This window comes from Sebastes fasciatus, chromosome 10 (genome assembly GCF_043250625.1).
Source record: "Sebastes fasciatus isolate fSebFas1 chromosome 10, fSebFas1.pri, whole genome shotgun sequence".
Lineage (NCBI taxonomy): Eukaryota > Metazoa > Chordata > Actinopteri > Perciformes > Sebastidae > Sebastes > Sebastes fasciatus.
In genome coordinates this window covers 17906867-17922224 of record NC_133804.1, presented here as the reverse complement: position 1 = coordinate 17922224, position 15358 = coordinate 17906867, and the positions used below count along the sequence as shown (strand labels likewise).

At 39.5% G+C, this 15358-nt stretch overlaps 1 protein-coding gene across 3 annotated transcripts; it reads left to right on the top strand.

The window, feature by feature from the left end:
- The first annotated feature begins 866 nt into the window (after window positions 1–866).
- Window positions 867–14601, top strand: LOC141775382 (uncharacterized). Of its 3 annotated transcripts, none has more exons than XM_074648692.1 (12): window positions 867–951; window positions 5831–6002; window positions 6075–6230; window positions 8289–8425; window positions 8987–9138; window positions 9281–9469; window positions 10485–10574; window positions 10687–10776; window positions 10876–10998; window positions 11246–11377; window positions 14130–14246; window positions 14359–14601. In XM_074648692.1, the coding sequence occupies exons 1-12, from the start codon at window positions 939–941 to the stop codon at window positions 14467–14469; spliced, it is 1482 nt and encodes a 493-aa protein (XP_074504793.1). In that variant the 5' UTR covers window positions 867–938; the 3' UTR covers window positions 14470–14601. The 3 variants fall into 3 exon arrangements, with proteins under 3 accessions (XP_074504793.1, XP_074504795.1, XP_074504794.1); XM_074648694.1 differs by having other exon boundaries at window positions 882–947; XM_074648693.1 differs by lacking the exon at window positions 867–951 and adding an exon at window positions 4549–4720.
- Window positions 14602–15358: the final 757 nt, after the last annotated feature.

Here is a 15358-nt window from a genome sequence, read left to right as displayed (position 1 = left end):
TGACCTGGTCTCGGTTTAGGTGGTCGTGACAACACTGGTTAATGTGGCTTTGGTCAAAGTCCTAGTTCTTATGTCGGGGTTTAACATACACCAGTGAGATTCGTCAAAATACCTACACTGGTTTTCACAAGCCACTCTTCCTGCACACTTGAAAATCCAGTTTGAGATCACGATGAGCTGAGAGTTTATACTACTGGCCATAAAACCAGTAGGTATACAACGTCAGACAACAAACGATCGCACTTTCTCTCCCAGGACATGGTGTAAAAATATTACATCAGTTTAAGAAATTAATCTTTCACAACAACCGTGTCAATATTATCACTGTGAGTAATCATTTACAGGCTCGTAACTGCGGTGAGAGATTCAGACTTGGAAATGCTCCTCCTCCAACTCAGTTTGTTCAAACAAAACATTGGTCTCTGATAGCTTCTGAAGGTGCATCCTCCTTCTCATCAAACTGTCAAGAAATATTTCAGATCTTACAACTTGTCTTATGAATTAGCCTGTGCATTTTTATTTATTTTTATTTTTGATATAAATGTGCTGCTCTGGATCTCAGGTCCTGCCTTATTTTATGAATATTGTTTTTCTTAATTATTCGATTTAATTGTTGGTTAGCCTCTGTGTAAGCGATAGGTTCAAGACAATCACACTCCATTTAGTAGCTGCTCTGAAGCTTTCTTCTTCAGGCGATGGCGTTGCCCAGTTGTCATGGAGCTGTAGATTTTCAAATGTTCTTTAAACACTGCTGCGTGGATCAAGTGGTGAGATTGTTTTATTGTTTCCAAGGTCACAAATTAATTTTCTCAATACATTATACTGTATATAATTCTTCTTGTTTCTTTAATTGCCACAGCATGAATCACACACTGGGCACTGATTCAGTTCCATAGAGATAACACAGCTGAGGAAACACCCACCACAAACAAAGTCAAATGGACAGTGTCAGTGAGTATAAATACACAACCACCACTGAACTTGCTGAAGTTAACATGAACCGCGATGAAAATTCATAAAATTTTAGTTACATGTGGGTTACTGTAAGTCGTGCATGACTTGGTGACACCTGCCGTATCTGTACCCTATTCTGTGTATAGCAGGTATGGGGACTTTCTGGGACACTATCTGTACCAAAAGTCTCAGAAAACCCCTCCCACCTGCTGACCTCACCCAGTTCAGTCTGGTTACTATGAACTTTGGTTGTAGTTGGAACTGAGCAAAAGTCAAACACAAACAATAGATCACACATTTGCACTTATGCACAAAATTCCACACACAGGTTACGTACTGCTTTAGTACCAAAAGTCCTTTCTCTCGTGTTTTTGTTTTCTCTCTCTTGAAAAAAGAAAATTTCTGCTTTTCATTCATTTTATAAATACATTTATTTATCTTTGTATTTTTTTTTTAATTTTAGAGTTTGACCAAAGTGTTGCTTCCTATTAATTAAATTGCATTGACGGCAAAAATTTTAATTAAAAATCCATCAACCAATGGAGTCAACCAATATTCTATTTTCTAGTTTTTTAATTTCTTAATTTCTTAATTTTTTCATTTGTCCTTGCTCCTGCTAACTGACACTTTTGGTGTGGGGAATGTGTATACAGAAGAAGACACAGTAGACCAGAAGGAATTGTTATTGTTGTGGAAAGGATGTGATCCCTCACTGCTTTACCCAGCCCTTTCTCAGGCACCCATTAGCGTCTGTATGAGACGCACTGGGCTTTCAAGCTACTACAATGTAAACCCATCGGCGGCAATAGTAAACGCTGAGAATTAGTGGTCGGGGAGTGTGGAGACGTAGTTTAAAGAGTGAAAAGACACACAAGGGGCGGTTGGGAGAGGAGGTGGATGGGTCAAACAAACAACTTTATTAGTCCCGCAGTGGGGAAATCTGCAGTGTACAGCAGCAAAGGGGATAGTGAGAGAGAGTGGAGCTAAGTACAGCCGAATGCTGAATAAGACATTTTTAGGTGACCAAAAAGGTTATAATTAACTTTTATGAGCTGAAAAGACACTGTGAAAGAGTTAAAGCTGTAAGACGAAAACACAAACAACTCCCAGACCAAACAAAGCCGTGGTAGCGACCTGTCAATCACAGGGTCGCCCCGCCCTAAAGTATACTGTGTTTATGGTCTATCTGACTCTAAATGGGACCATAACATACTAAATGAACATCATGCTGTATTGAAGAAGACTTGAAACTAACGATGGAGACCATAAACTCATGTTTACAATGTTTACTGAGGTAATAAATCAAGTGAGAAGTAGGCTCATTTTCTCATACACTTCTATACAATCAGACTTCTTTTTGCAACCAGAGGAGTCGCCCCCTGCTGGCTATTAGAAAGAATGCAAGTTTAAGGCACTTCCGCATTGGCTTCACTTTTCAGACCCGGAGGTTCCCCATTGAATAGAACATGTTTACATGCTTTAATGTTCAAAAAACACTTTACTTTTCTCATACCGGCTGAGCTGTAGCACCTCTTCACTTTCTGTCACCCTCACGCGAGCCGCTTACCTCTCGGCTGCGTCTCCCAGCAGCAACAGACAGTGAAGGTGATCTATTGACAGTATATGAACATCATACCAGCAAGATTACTACAGTTTCCATGTCTAGACATCTGTAGAATATGTCACTGACCATCAATATTTTACACTTCCTCTCTAGATTTCAAAATAAAAGGCCTCTAGCGTTTTTAGTGCACAGAATCATGCATTCGTTAACACAATGCTTTTATTCTGAAATACTCTAAATAAAGCAGTGGTCTACTTGCAGGTTTCCATCAAGTTAATATAGTACAGGCTTTTAATTTTGTAAACACTGTAGTAGTCATAGCAGAAACCCTACATATGCTATAAATATAATAGACTGGGTTAATAGGTTATAAGAACATCAGGTGATGGGCAGTATTTTTCCGATGCTCTCTCTCTCTCTCTCCCTCTCTCTCTCTCTCTCTCTCTCTCTCTCTCTCTCAACAAACACCACGTAACTTTATTGTTCTTTCTTTTAGAGGTGTTATTTAATTTTTTTTAAAGATATTTAATAATAATTTTCGTTTTCTAAAGGTTAACAAATAACGAAACTGTTTATTTTGCTTTGTTTTATAATAATAATAAAAAAAAAACACTTTACTTATATTTATCATTCTGAAATACTTCAGGTGTTTTTCTCCATCAAGGCGCAGTTCAGCAACAAGGTGGTGAAAAGCTCCAAGTTGCCTGAGATGTCGGAACATCAGCATTTATAATGTAAATTGCTGTCCCGCCCCAGATGTAAATTAAGTCGTTTTCGATAAAAGCCGCAACCTGGAATGCTGTAGAACAGGAACCCGAAACCCCCTGGAAATGTTGTTTAAAACTGTGCCAGTCAAAGTGAAGAGGGATTGCTGTAGGCTCTCTCTTACTACTAATGTATTTATTTATTTTTTTGTATTAATATATAGCCCACAGAAATCCCTCTTCACTGTCAATGAAGAGGGATTTATATATATATATATATATATATATATATAATATATAAATCCCTCTTCACTGTCAATGAAGAGGGATTTATATATATATAAATCCCTCTTCACTGACAGAAAAGAGGGATTTATATGGGCTATATATTAATATTTATGTATGAATTTATTTGCTTGTTTTTAATAATATTTACAAATTACCACACAGTTCTTACCCTTTTTTGTCTTAAATAAATATAAATCACATTTATTATGAAGTTAAATGGCCATTAAAAGGCAAACTCTATGTAGAAAGAAAAGGCTGTCAGCAACAGCAAAAACACAGCTGACAGGTAGCTGAGACGCTCCCGAGACCTGGGTAACTCGCATCTAGGCATGACGCGGCCACGACGTGACGCTGCCGTCAGGGGAGCCTGAAGCGCGCTGTGTGGCCCGAGCGTTAGGTATTATGCAAATGTATTACTTGGTGACATCACCACGTTATAGAAGGCATTTCAGGCAGATCAGGAGCAGTGTTTCTGTGGGGGAGAGTAACTCCCTTTGGTGTGGACTTTGGACTTTGTAACTTTGCAGATCTTTTACACAAAAAACTATATAATATAATATATATCACACAATAAAGGAAAGGGGAAAAGCATAACAGGTCCTCTTTAACATTTATTGTGAGGGCTTAGCAATCATCGCTCTTCACCTTAACAGCGTGGAGGTTTTCAGCTGCACCATGAGGCAATATTGCTCAATCAGAGCCGCATGCCACGGGACATTTCCTGCTTGTGTCAGCACAACTGAGGCGCGGTGGATCGGGAGCTGCTGAGGGGAGACTGCCGCTGGGACACACACCCCTTCACAATTCAACAAAAAGTAACCATTGTGAGTGTACATCTCTCAAATACTAGCTTATCTGGGGCTGACAACACTCAGGTCTTTTATGGGGGGTATTAGCCCATGTGTGCACACTGTCAGGGGAATAAACGTGCTTGTGATAGACCACAGACCCTTGCCCTCATATGATTATTCATGTGCACCTCCTCCCCTGCCCTGACCTCATGTTGGGCGCATCCTAATGGTCAGTTTTCCACCTGCCGACCAGCTCCTCACTGTGTCGTGTTATTTAAAGAGCACTCACACACGCTGAAACGCTGTCAGAGAGGGGTTTCTTACCCTCTTTTAATTAATCGTTAATTGCCAGACTACATTGGAAGTGTAGAATCATTTTACAATAAGTTCAAATCAACCAAAGACCATCATGGAAAAAGGTATGAGCATTTTACTGGCGTGAAGATTTGATTGAAACATGTCTTTTAAGCCTGATGATGCAACCGATGTTTGGACTTTGTTGGAGCAGCCACATGTTGTTTTGTGCAAATTGTTCACTCAGCTGGTGGAAGTAATCCTGTTGGAATGTGTCAGTGGTTTGAAGTTTTCAGTTGTCAAATGTAGCTTTGGTCTGCCTGAATGTTACCCTGCAGTCAGTGCTTAGTGCGTAACCAGGTAGAGGACTCTGAAGACTTTTACCTCAGTTATCATCTTTTCACTGGTTGATTGGAGGTTAGTGCCCTTTACGCTGTGCTGCCGGCAGCTTAGCAAAGCATGACTTATGAGGTGTCTGTGGATGTAAAGCAACAGCTGATCAGGGAAGAACCAGAAAAAAAGTTAATTTTTTAAGTTTGTCCTTGATTAAATGTTACTATAATTGTTGTTGCTGTTGCTCCTTTTTAATATCTGCTTTACAAACCAATGGCTTTCTGCAAAGTTGATTAATGACTTATCCAAATATTTGTAGCATTTGGGGTGTTTTTTTGCCAAATTTAAAGTTACCATGTTATGCATTCGAACTCCCTTTTAACAAAGCAAGTAAAAATCTGTCATGGAAGTAGAAATACTGCATTACCTACAGACAAAAGCATGCAAAACATCTGAAACTGTGATGGAGAGCAAGTGAAATTTGAAAATGCTGAATTCTGGGGAAATCTACACAGGATAGTAGCCGTGTGTGTGCCACATCAGTGTATTGTTTTAAGATTGCTTGCTCTAACCAGACAAATGGTTAATCTGTGTTTGAAGATTTTTAGCTCAAAAGTTATGTCAGATGTTATTGATAAGATACAAATATTGAATACTTGTTTGTTTTCTGAACTACGTGATAGATGATTCACAGGCAGGGGTTCTTGAACTCGAAGAATTTCTGAACTCAGAGATAGTAGTAGTCTTGTTCCTTTTATTGTTTGACCAAGCAGTAACAAAGTTATATACAATTCCTCTTCTTGGTCGTCATCCTCCTGTAATAATACATATCGTATTAGTAGTTTTATTTGTGTCCAGCTGCCTTGTTGCTAATCTAATGCGGACGCCTGTGTGCTTCACAGCTCGTAACAACATGACAGAGTTTTGGAAGGAGCACTCCAAGGACGCCACGGTGGAGGAGATGATGCTGGACTCTCGTGCCAGGGAGCTGACCCAGCACGAGCTGCCCGAGATCCTGTCCCTGCTGCCCTCCCTGGCTGGATCCAGGGTGCTGGAACTGGGAGCTGGCATCGGGTGAGTGTACAGCTGCATTAGACCGTCTGTAGTCGTGGATGTGTGTATATTTATACTGACGTGTCTCTACAGTCGTTACACCAGCCACCTCCTGACTAAGGCCGGCCATGTGACGGCTGTGGACTTCATGGAAAGCTTTGTGGAGGGAAACAGGCAGGACAATGGTCACCATAGCAACGCCACCTTCCTCCAAGCTGACGTCACAACGTTGGATTTCCCCCAAAACAGGTGTGTGAGATATATTCTGTTTAGAAACACTTTTATATCTTCAATTTTTAGCCATGCAGTGCTGTAGGGTTGGCAGTACCAGTCTGACGATCAGTCCACACACTTTAGTCCGCACTAAAATACCTCAACTATGGGATGGATTGCAAGTTGGTTCAGACATTCATTGTCCGCAGACGATGAAGCCTACTTACTTTGATGATCCCCTGACTTTTCCTGTAGCGCTGCCATTAGGTTGACATTTTTGGGATTTTGACCGAAATGCCTCGACAAATGCTGGATGGAATTTGGTACAGACAAGTTTTCGTTTATCACCATCATCCGGTCAAAACATTCATTTGACTGCTGATGTTAGCATCTAGCTGACTACAGCCTCACAGTGCAACAAGCGTGGTTGTAGACTCTCTCGCCACGTGCACAGCTTCACACGTTGGATTAAAACAGGCCGCAAGTCATGTATTCTGATGGAGGATGAATGACAGACAATATTGTACCTGTACCCCCATAAGATAAGATATGAAAAGATAAGATAATCCTTTATTAGTCCCACAGCGGGGAAATTTGAAGAATTACAGCAGCAAAGGGAGCAGTGAAAACAACAAGAGACTGCAGTAAAAAACAAAAAAAGATATAATAGTAACTGGAATGGCACTCGGAGAGCGCAGACCTCCGCCCCCCTCTCCATTCAGCTTGCGCCATCATCCACGTGTATTTTTGTTTATGTTGAGATCAGCTGTATGTATCGGAGCATCGTAAAACACTTCATTCAAACTGGACAGAAACAAAATAAAACTCACCTAAACTGTTGTCGTTACTCTTTCCAACAATCACCAAGTGTGCTTTGGTCGAACTCAACTAAAATTTCACAGAGTTTAATGTGAAAAAACGCAGAATCTACAGTTTTCGCCCCCCACCCCCCGCTCTCTCTCTGTCTCTCTCTCTGAAGGGAGAAGGCGGGGTCATGCATCATCAATGCGTCATCAGTTACACTGCGCATGTGTTATACCCAGAGGTCTTAATGTTCTGGCTGATCGTAATGCTTAAAAAAAATCCTGAATCCAGACCATGATCCGGATCGCCACCAAACTCTAATGGATTGTTCATTGTGCCACACTCCACCCCTCCAAATAATTTCGTTCAAATCCATCACAGACTTTTGGAGTAATCCTCCAAACCAACAAACCAACAAACCAAAAAACCAACACCCGTGAAAACATAACCTCCTTCCTAGGCCTTTGGCCTTGGAGGAGGTAATTAAGCAATAAGGTAACACTTTATAATAACCATCATTTATAAATGGTAAATTAATATTTATTTTACTGTTAACAAACAACTAAATGATAATTGTGTGTTTACTAATTATTAGTAATGCTATAATTTATGTTTTTTAACAGTTTATTGTTGCACATATTATAACATTTTATATACTATATTAAGTAATTGTTACAACAATAGATTGTTAATAAATAGTTTACTAATGTAATCGTAATGTCATCGTTATCGTCTCCTATCAGCTATGATACAGTATTGAATTTATGAACTAATTATTTCATATTACACAAACATTGTAAATGATCATTTCATTGTTTGTTGACAGTGAAATAACATTTAACTAAGTTTATTTAACTATCAATTTACCATTTATTAATAATGGTTATTGTAAAGTGTTACCAACAATAAAGATATAATAAATAAGTAAACAGTATAAAACAAAATATAATAGTAAACAGAGTGAATGAATAGTTGGGTTCACATTGTTGCACATATGAAATGTTGATATTGCACAGAATATTGAACCTTAATATTACACAGTGGTATATAATGATATTGCACATGAATGAGTGAATGAATGAATTGTCATTTTTTTTAGTGTGTGCAGTCTATTGGAAGCAGTTTTGACTGTAGAGTCTGACAGCAGCAGGATGGAAGGACCTTACAGCCGTTGGATCCACTGGCCATCACTGGATATTTCCAAACCAGACTACTGGCTTTATTTGGACAAAGGAAAACAATTTTAGCTCTTTATTATATTTGAATATGTCCATTCATTGCTCCCCTCAGCTTTGACTTCATCTTCTCCAACTGGCTGCTGATGTACCTGAGCGACGAGGAGCTGAAGTCCTTCACAGAGAAGGTGCTGTGCTGGCTGCGGCCTGGTGGCTTTCTCTTCTTCAGAGAGTCCTGCAACCACCGGTCAGGTACTGAGCTAACAATAAAACGTCCACATCTCTCCTTTCATCAATAATAAACATTGATTAGAACTTAAAGGTGCTTTTGACAACACTGATAACATTCAGCCACAAAGATGTCACACTCTCCCTCCCCCGTTCCATTGCATTCACTTCACAACATGTGGTTGCCAGTTTGTTGCACAACATGCAAATTTTATGGTCATAAGTGGAGTGAGACTCGTATGATATCAATGCCGTTATACTATTGGCTCACAAGCCTTTTTAGAAGTGGGAACCAGACGAGATAAACAAAACATTCTTTTTGGACCCGTCAACAATTTCTTTTAGGAAAAGCCATACTTTTATTCGGCACCTTTCTAAAAGCTCTGTGGATGTATTATTTTTTTTTAAATTATTTGTCTATACATAAATTGTATCAATAAGACCTTTAATCTGGCTCAAGAAATTGAAATAGGAACATATATGCTGCCTTTCTCAGTGAATTATGAATGCTCAGCAACATCAGCCAATATGTTTTTCTTAACAAATAGGAGAAGGATTCATTTTAACTTGTAACTTTGTACCAAGGTGACTCCAAGAGGGACTTCAACCCCACCTGCTACCGCACTGAGGCACAATACAACCACATGGTAACATCACAACAAATGGAGACGCCAAAGGGGGGCCAAACGTTTGGTTTCGACATTGTGTTGAAAAAGAAAGTTCAGGCCTATGTTGAGGTAGTTATTTAAGTCTTCTAGTAAAACTTAAATAGAAGGACATATCAGTGTGTGATGTAGGTGTGAGGATGGGCGATTAACCCTCTCCTTTCTCCCCTCCACTCCTTGATCCATCTCCATCCTCCTCCTCCTCCTTTTCCAGATGAAAAACAACCCTAATCAGATCTGCTGGCTTCTGGAGAAGGTTTCCCGCTCCTCGAGCACCCAGACCGGATTCAAAACCTTCCAGCAGTTCCTGGACAACCAGCAGTACACCAACCGTGGCATCCTGCGCTACGAGAAGATGTTCGGGGCTGGTTACGTCAGCACAGGCGGGCCCAGCACCACCAAGGTATGATTAAAAGTCTGGAAAACACCAAAAGACATTGGCTGGAAGGAATTAATAGGATACAACAAGAACACTGAACAAAGCAAGTGAAGTGAAAAGCAGCAAATACATGACTTATGTGTCTGAAGTTGATGAAATAAATGTACTCTCTTCCACTCAGGTCCACATTGAAATTAAATTTGCAACACGTATTCAAGCCACCCTCGGGATGAATAACAATAACCGTTAACCCTTCGTCCAGTGCCATCAACAGGTCAAGATTCCAATTTGTCCACATTATTATAGACATGTTTCCATGACTAAGAAATGTGAGGATATGACTCATATGATGTGCGTCATGAAATGATAGAAATATTGAAATTAACTCTATAGCGTAAAACCACAGACTGTATATAAGAAGTGGGCGTAGTCACCGTGACGTCACCCATTGGTTTGTGGACTGCCGTTTTGAAGCCTTGAGTTCAGCATTTTGGCTGTCGCCATCTTGTTTTTTTGCAACCAGAAGTGACATAAGAGGATGGCGCTAAGGACAACCGAACACTGAATAAGATATTTTTACGTGACCAAAATGTAAAGCATCCCCTGCTTTATGGTCTATTTGACTCTAAATAGGACCATAATTTACTAAATGAACATCATGCTGTATTGAAGAAGACTTGAAAGTAGTGATTGAGACATAAACTCATGTTTACAATGTTTACCGAGGTAATAAATCAAGTGAGAAGTAGGGTCCTTTTCTCATAGACTTCTATACAATCACTTATTTTTGCAACCAGAGGAGTCGCCCCCTGCTGGCTGTTAGAAAGAGAGCAAGTTTAAGGCACTTCTGCATTGGCTTCACTTCTCAGACTCGGAGGTTGCCCACCACGTGAAACCTTCACTACTCATTATCTTTATCCTAATCCTCCTTATTTCCCCAACAATTGAGATGCTGAACAATTAAAGACAGACTTATGTAGCTTTATCTCTTAGGACTTTGATTAAACTAAAGAATGAATCCTTTTTTATGTGCTGACAGGAGTTTGTGGACCTGCTTAACCTGAAGCCCGGACAGAAGGTGCTGGATGTTGGCTGTGGTATTGGTGGAGGAGATTTCTACATGGCAAAGGTAAGAGCCAAGGAATCTGGCAAAGTTAGGGTGACAGTAATATTAATGATTTTATAATGATTATAATGATTGGAAAGACTAAAGTGATGGCGATGTTTCTGTTACTTTTCAGACCTTTGGAGTGGAGGTGCTTGGCCTTGACCTGTCGGACAACATGGTGGACATCGCCATGGAGAGGGCGATCGCTGAGAAACTGCCATCAGTACGTCTAAATATCCCCTTATCCTATTGGTTTAAATACCACAGAAAATAGTTTGATTAATGTTTGTTTTAATCAGTAATGGCATGCGCTCTACCTCAGGTCCAGTTTGAGGTGGCTGATGCCACTAAGAGGTCGTTCCCAGAAGGTTCCTTTGACGTGATCTACAGCAGAGACACAATCCTGCACATAGAAGACAAGCTGGCCCTCTTCAAATGCTTCCATGTGAGCATTTTCTCTCATACTTTTAAACAGTAGCATTAAGTCTTTTTATTGCTTTCCAAACCTCTGTTTTGAATTAGTAGCTTGGAAAGGACATCTGGCAAATCTTACAAAAACACATGCAAAAACTAAATGAAAACAATTTCATGTCATATACATATTTCTTTGGGACACTATTGCCTTTTATGTGACTTTATCCGGGCTAAATTTCCTGCCTTATTTTTTCATTCTCCATGTTCTTTGTGTCCAGTCATGGTTGAAGCCAGGTGGCAAGTTGCTCATCAGTGATTACTGCTGCGGGGAGAAGCCCTGGACACCGGTGTTCGAGGCCTACGTTAAACAGAGAGGCTATGTCCTCTATACACCCTCACAGTATGGCAAGGTAAATATACAGTACAGCCTCATTATGTAATAGTTTGTGAAAGGATTACACTGCCCTATGGGGAGTTCGGTCCTCTTTACCAATATGCGACGAGAGTACACTGCAGTGTCTGTTTGCACACCGTACCATCCAATATGTAAACCCAGTGTTATAGCCGCCAATATTAACTTATCACAGCTACATCAGTAGATAAATATGTTGACTGATAAGTTGCAAGAATGATGAATACAGAAATGCCAAAGATCAGTTGCAGTGTCAATATTTCATAGTTTGTCCACCAGATGGCACTTATAAGTAAGTTTTGAAACGGTGAAATGTCCTGCTCCTCTGCCAAGATCAACATATATATATATATATATATATATAGTATATACTGTAGGTAAAAAAAAGAGATAGATATAAAATATATATAAATGTTTTTTCTCCTCGTTTCCCATCTCAGCACTGTTGGCTATCTAATAAATGCATAAAATGCCCTAAAAGATTTTTTTTAAAAACACAAGTTGTAGTTAATGAGCTATAAAACACAATATAACGAGTATGGTCCTTTAACTGTTTGACCTGTGTACATAAAAGAAGTTAAGCTAAGATGTCAAGTTAAGATAAGATCTTCTGCTATTAAATAAATAATACAATAATAATAATAAACTACAATGTCACTCGCAGAGCGCATACCTCTGCCAACGTGTGACTTTAAAAACAGATTACAGCTCTCAGCTGGCGGTTACATGAGGTGAGCGGCTTATTATTAACACGGCGTGTTTCCGTGTAACGTATCGCCGGATGCCTCTCTATTTTTTTTCACAGCAATATAAAATATTAGAAAGGGAATTACGACCTGATTATAAATATTATATTTAGATAATCATAACCTTTTGAATTGTGTGTTTTTATGCAAATGACCACTACAGATGGCAATAACAAAGTACAGTACTGTGTAGGCTACAGTACCCTCCCACTCCTCAAAAACAGGGCTCCCCCGGAAGCTACGGTGTAATTTGAACACTGTAATTTACCATGTATATTATGTTTTTTATGTAAAATATATCGAACATTGAATTACATCAGATATAAAATGTTATTCCTTCATTTAGCGCAGAGATTTCAAAAGTGGCAGATAATATTTCTGAGTGGCAGATAAAAATATATACTTACCTGCCACAGTGGCAGGCAGTGAAAAAAGTTAATTTCAGACCCTGGTCACGCGTCATCAATGCGTCATCAGTTACACTGTGCATGTGTTATACACTGTGGTTTTAATGCTCAGGCTGATCCGAATTCTTAAAAATATTCCTGAATCCGAATCATGATCCGGATAGCCACCAAAGTCTAATGGATTGTTCATTGTGCCACACCCCACCCCTCCAAAAACTTTTAGTAAAATCCATTGTGGACTTTTGGAGTTATCCTGCTAACGGACAAACAAACCAACGCCGGTGAAAACATAACCCCCTTCCTCGGCCTTAATTTTGTCATACCTGCACCTCCCAACTGATGGATTCATATCAATTTGCCTACCAGGCCAACCGGTCTGTTGAGAATGCAATCAACATAGCACTCCACCACAACTTGCAACACCTGGAATCACCTACACATGCATCCTGTTCATAGACTTCAGCTCTGCCTTTAACTCCATCAACCCACTCAAAGTATTCACCACACTTTTGGATATGAATATTGACCCTGCCATATTCCACTGGATCCATAGCTTCTTGTGGAACAGACCACAGAGGGTGAAGGTTAATAACAAGGGCTGTCAATCGACTAAAATCACAATATTTAATCGCGATGAATCACATGATTGTCCATAGTTAATCGCAATTAATCGCAATTGAATCACACATTTTTTTATCTGTTCAAAATGTACCTTAAACTAAGATTTGTTGAATATTTAATACTCTTAACATGGTAATGGGCAAATATGCTTGCTTTATACCAATGTATGTATATATGTATTACTGGAAATCAATTAACAACACAAAACAATGACAACTATTGGCCAGAAACCCTCACAGGTACTGTATTTAGCATAAAAAAATAGGTCAAGATACCCCTTTGAAAATGGCCATGCCAGTTTTTCCTCGCCAAAGTTAGTGTTAGTTTGGAGCCTTATTTAGCCTCCTTCCCAATAAGCTAGTATGACATGGATTCCTTAGGTTTTCTAGTTTCATATGATGCCAGTATCTTCACTCTAGCTTTAAAACTGAGTCCGCCACAACCTTAAAATCGGAAGTTGAGTTAATGCGTTAACGTGTTATTATCACTTTGACAGCCCTAATATATAATATATAAAATGTTATAATGTGTGCAACAATAAACTGTTGGAATAGCATGACTAATAATTAGTAAACATTATTAATCATCGTTTTGTTGTTCAACAGTAAAATAACTATTTACTCAGTTAACTAACTAACTTTAATTAACTATCAATATACCATTTATAAATGATGATAAAGTGTTACATCTTATCTAATCTAAGGGTTGTATACTTTTCAACAAATCCTATGTCAGTATTAAAAAGCCCCTTAACAAGCCTGTCATGTTTAGATGTGTGTCTGCACACCAGACCGATGTGTCAAAGGTTTGTTTCTATATTGGATAACTTCTAAAAAGTCAAAGTCTTCTGTACAGACTGCACAAATAGTGTGTCACTGTGCACTCAGTGGATATGTTGCTGATGTGTTTACTACCTTCCATCAGCTGGTGGTGCTGTTCCCCCTCTACTTCACCCCTTCTGTCTCTCCTCCTGTAGTTCCTTCAGGAAGCTGGTTTCTGCAATGTCCGGGCAGAAGACCGGACAGCCCAATTCATCCAGGTGATAAAGACAGAGCTGGAGAATGCCGAGGTGATCAAGGATGAATTCATTCAGGTAAGCACGCGCAACCTTTTCAATCTAATGAAACCAACTGAACCTAAATTCCTCTCTAAATTCTTTGGATGACTGCTCATCGTACCTGTCCTCTGTCCCCTGTCCCCTGCAGGAGTTCTCTGAAGAGGACTATGTTGAAATAGTAAATGGATGGAGGGAAAAACTGGGACGTTCCAACAGTGGAGACCAACGACGGGGCCTCTTCTATGCTACAAGGGATTGAGTGACTGCACTCAGATAATAAAAGAAAAAAAAAGTAGTGATTCTTTGCTTATTGTCTATGCTTTTGTCTTTGATGAATTGTTTGTTCAAACTTAAAGTTACAGCAGCACTTTATTTAAAGTGTGGGACTGTCCATGTGCTGAGTGAGCATTTATTTATATGAAGCTCATGCGTAAATTCAGACAGGAAGACTGGGGGTGCAAGCTCATTCATTCTCATTCATTCTGGTTCTCTCTCTCTCATGGGCTATTAATGTCAGCTGATTATGGGCGTCTCTCTTTTCAGTGACCAATCAGAGCTTGCCATATCTCCCTCAACCAATAACATGCTGCGTCAAAAGTTTAAAAACCATTCTCCTCTATGAGTTTTCAGTGTCAGCATTCAGCACTAACGGACGCGACCCTCCACCACCCCATCACCTCCAGATTCATCACATCAGAGTAATCCTGCTCCACTTCATTCATCGGATCTGCATCAGTCTTCACCACCACCACCACCAGTGTCTAGACCCGGGGGGAATATTTCTACATCCTACTACAGCTTCACTTCCCCTTCATTATTTCACATCGGGTCTAAATCGCCAAAGACTGTTACTATTCATAATTCGTGCACTTTGTAATAAATCATCATTCAATTCATACGAGTCTTTCCTGATTGAAATAGTTTTACACAAAATTCCTGCAGTTATTGTGTTCACTATTTGGGTTAATTGTACAGTTTATCAGGTGTTATGTGTTGTTATTGTTATGCATCGAATATAATATGAAATATCCATAAAATATGTCACTTAGTCGGGGGTTGTCGGTTTACTCAATGATAGAAAGGGGTCCCCTAAGGAAAAAGGTTGGGAAACACTGATCTAGTGAGTTTCAACTCAGTTTTGTTTTGCA

Bases quoted from the DNA above. Each gene is read 5' to 3' on its own strand.
- LOC141775382 (XM_074648692.1), top strand. The intron at 9,470-10,484 runs GTATGATTAAAA...ATGTGCTGACAG, and splicing joins GCGGGCCCAGCACCACCAAG to GAGTTTGTGGACCTGCTTAA. The intron at 10,575-10,686 runs GTAAGAGCCAAG...GTTACTTTTCAG, and splicing joins GAGATTTCTACATGGCAAAG to ACCTTTGGAGTGGAGGTGCT.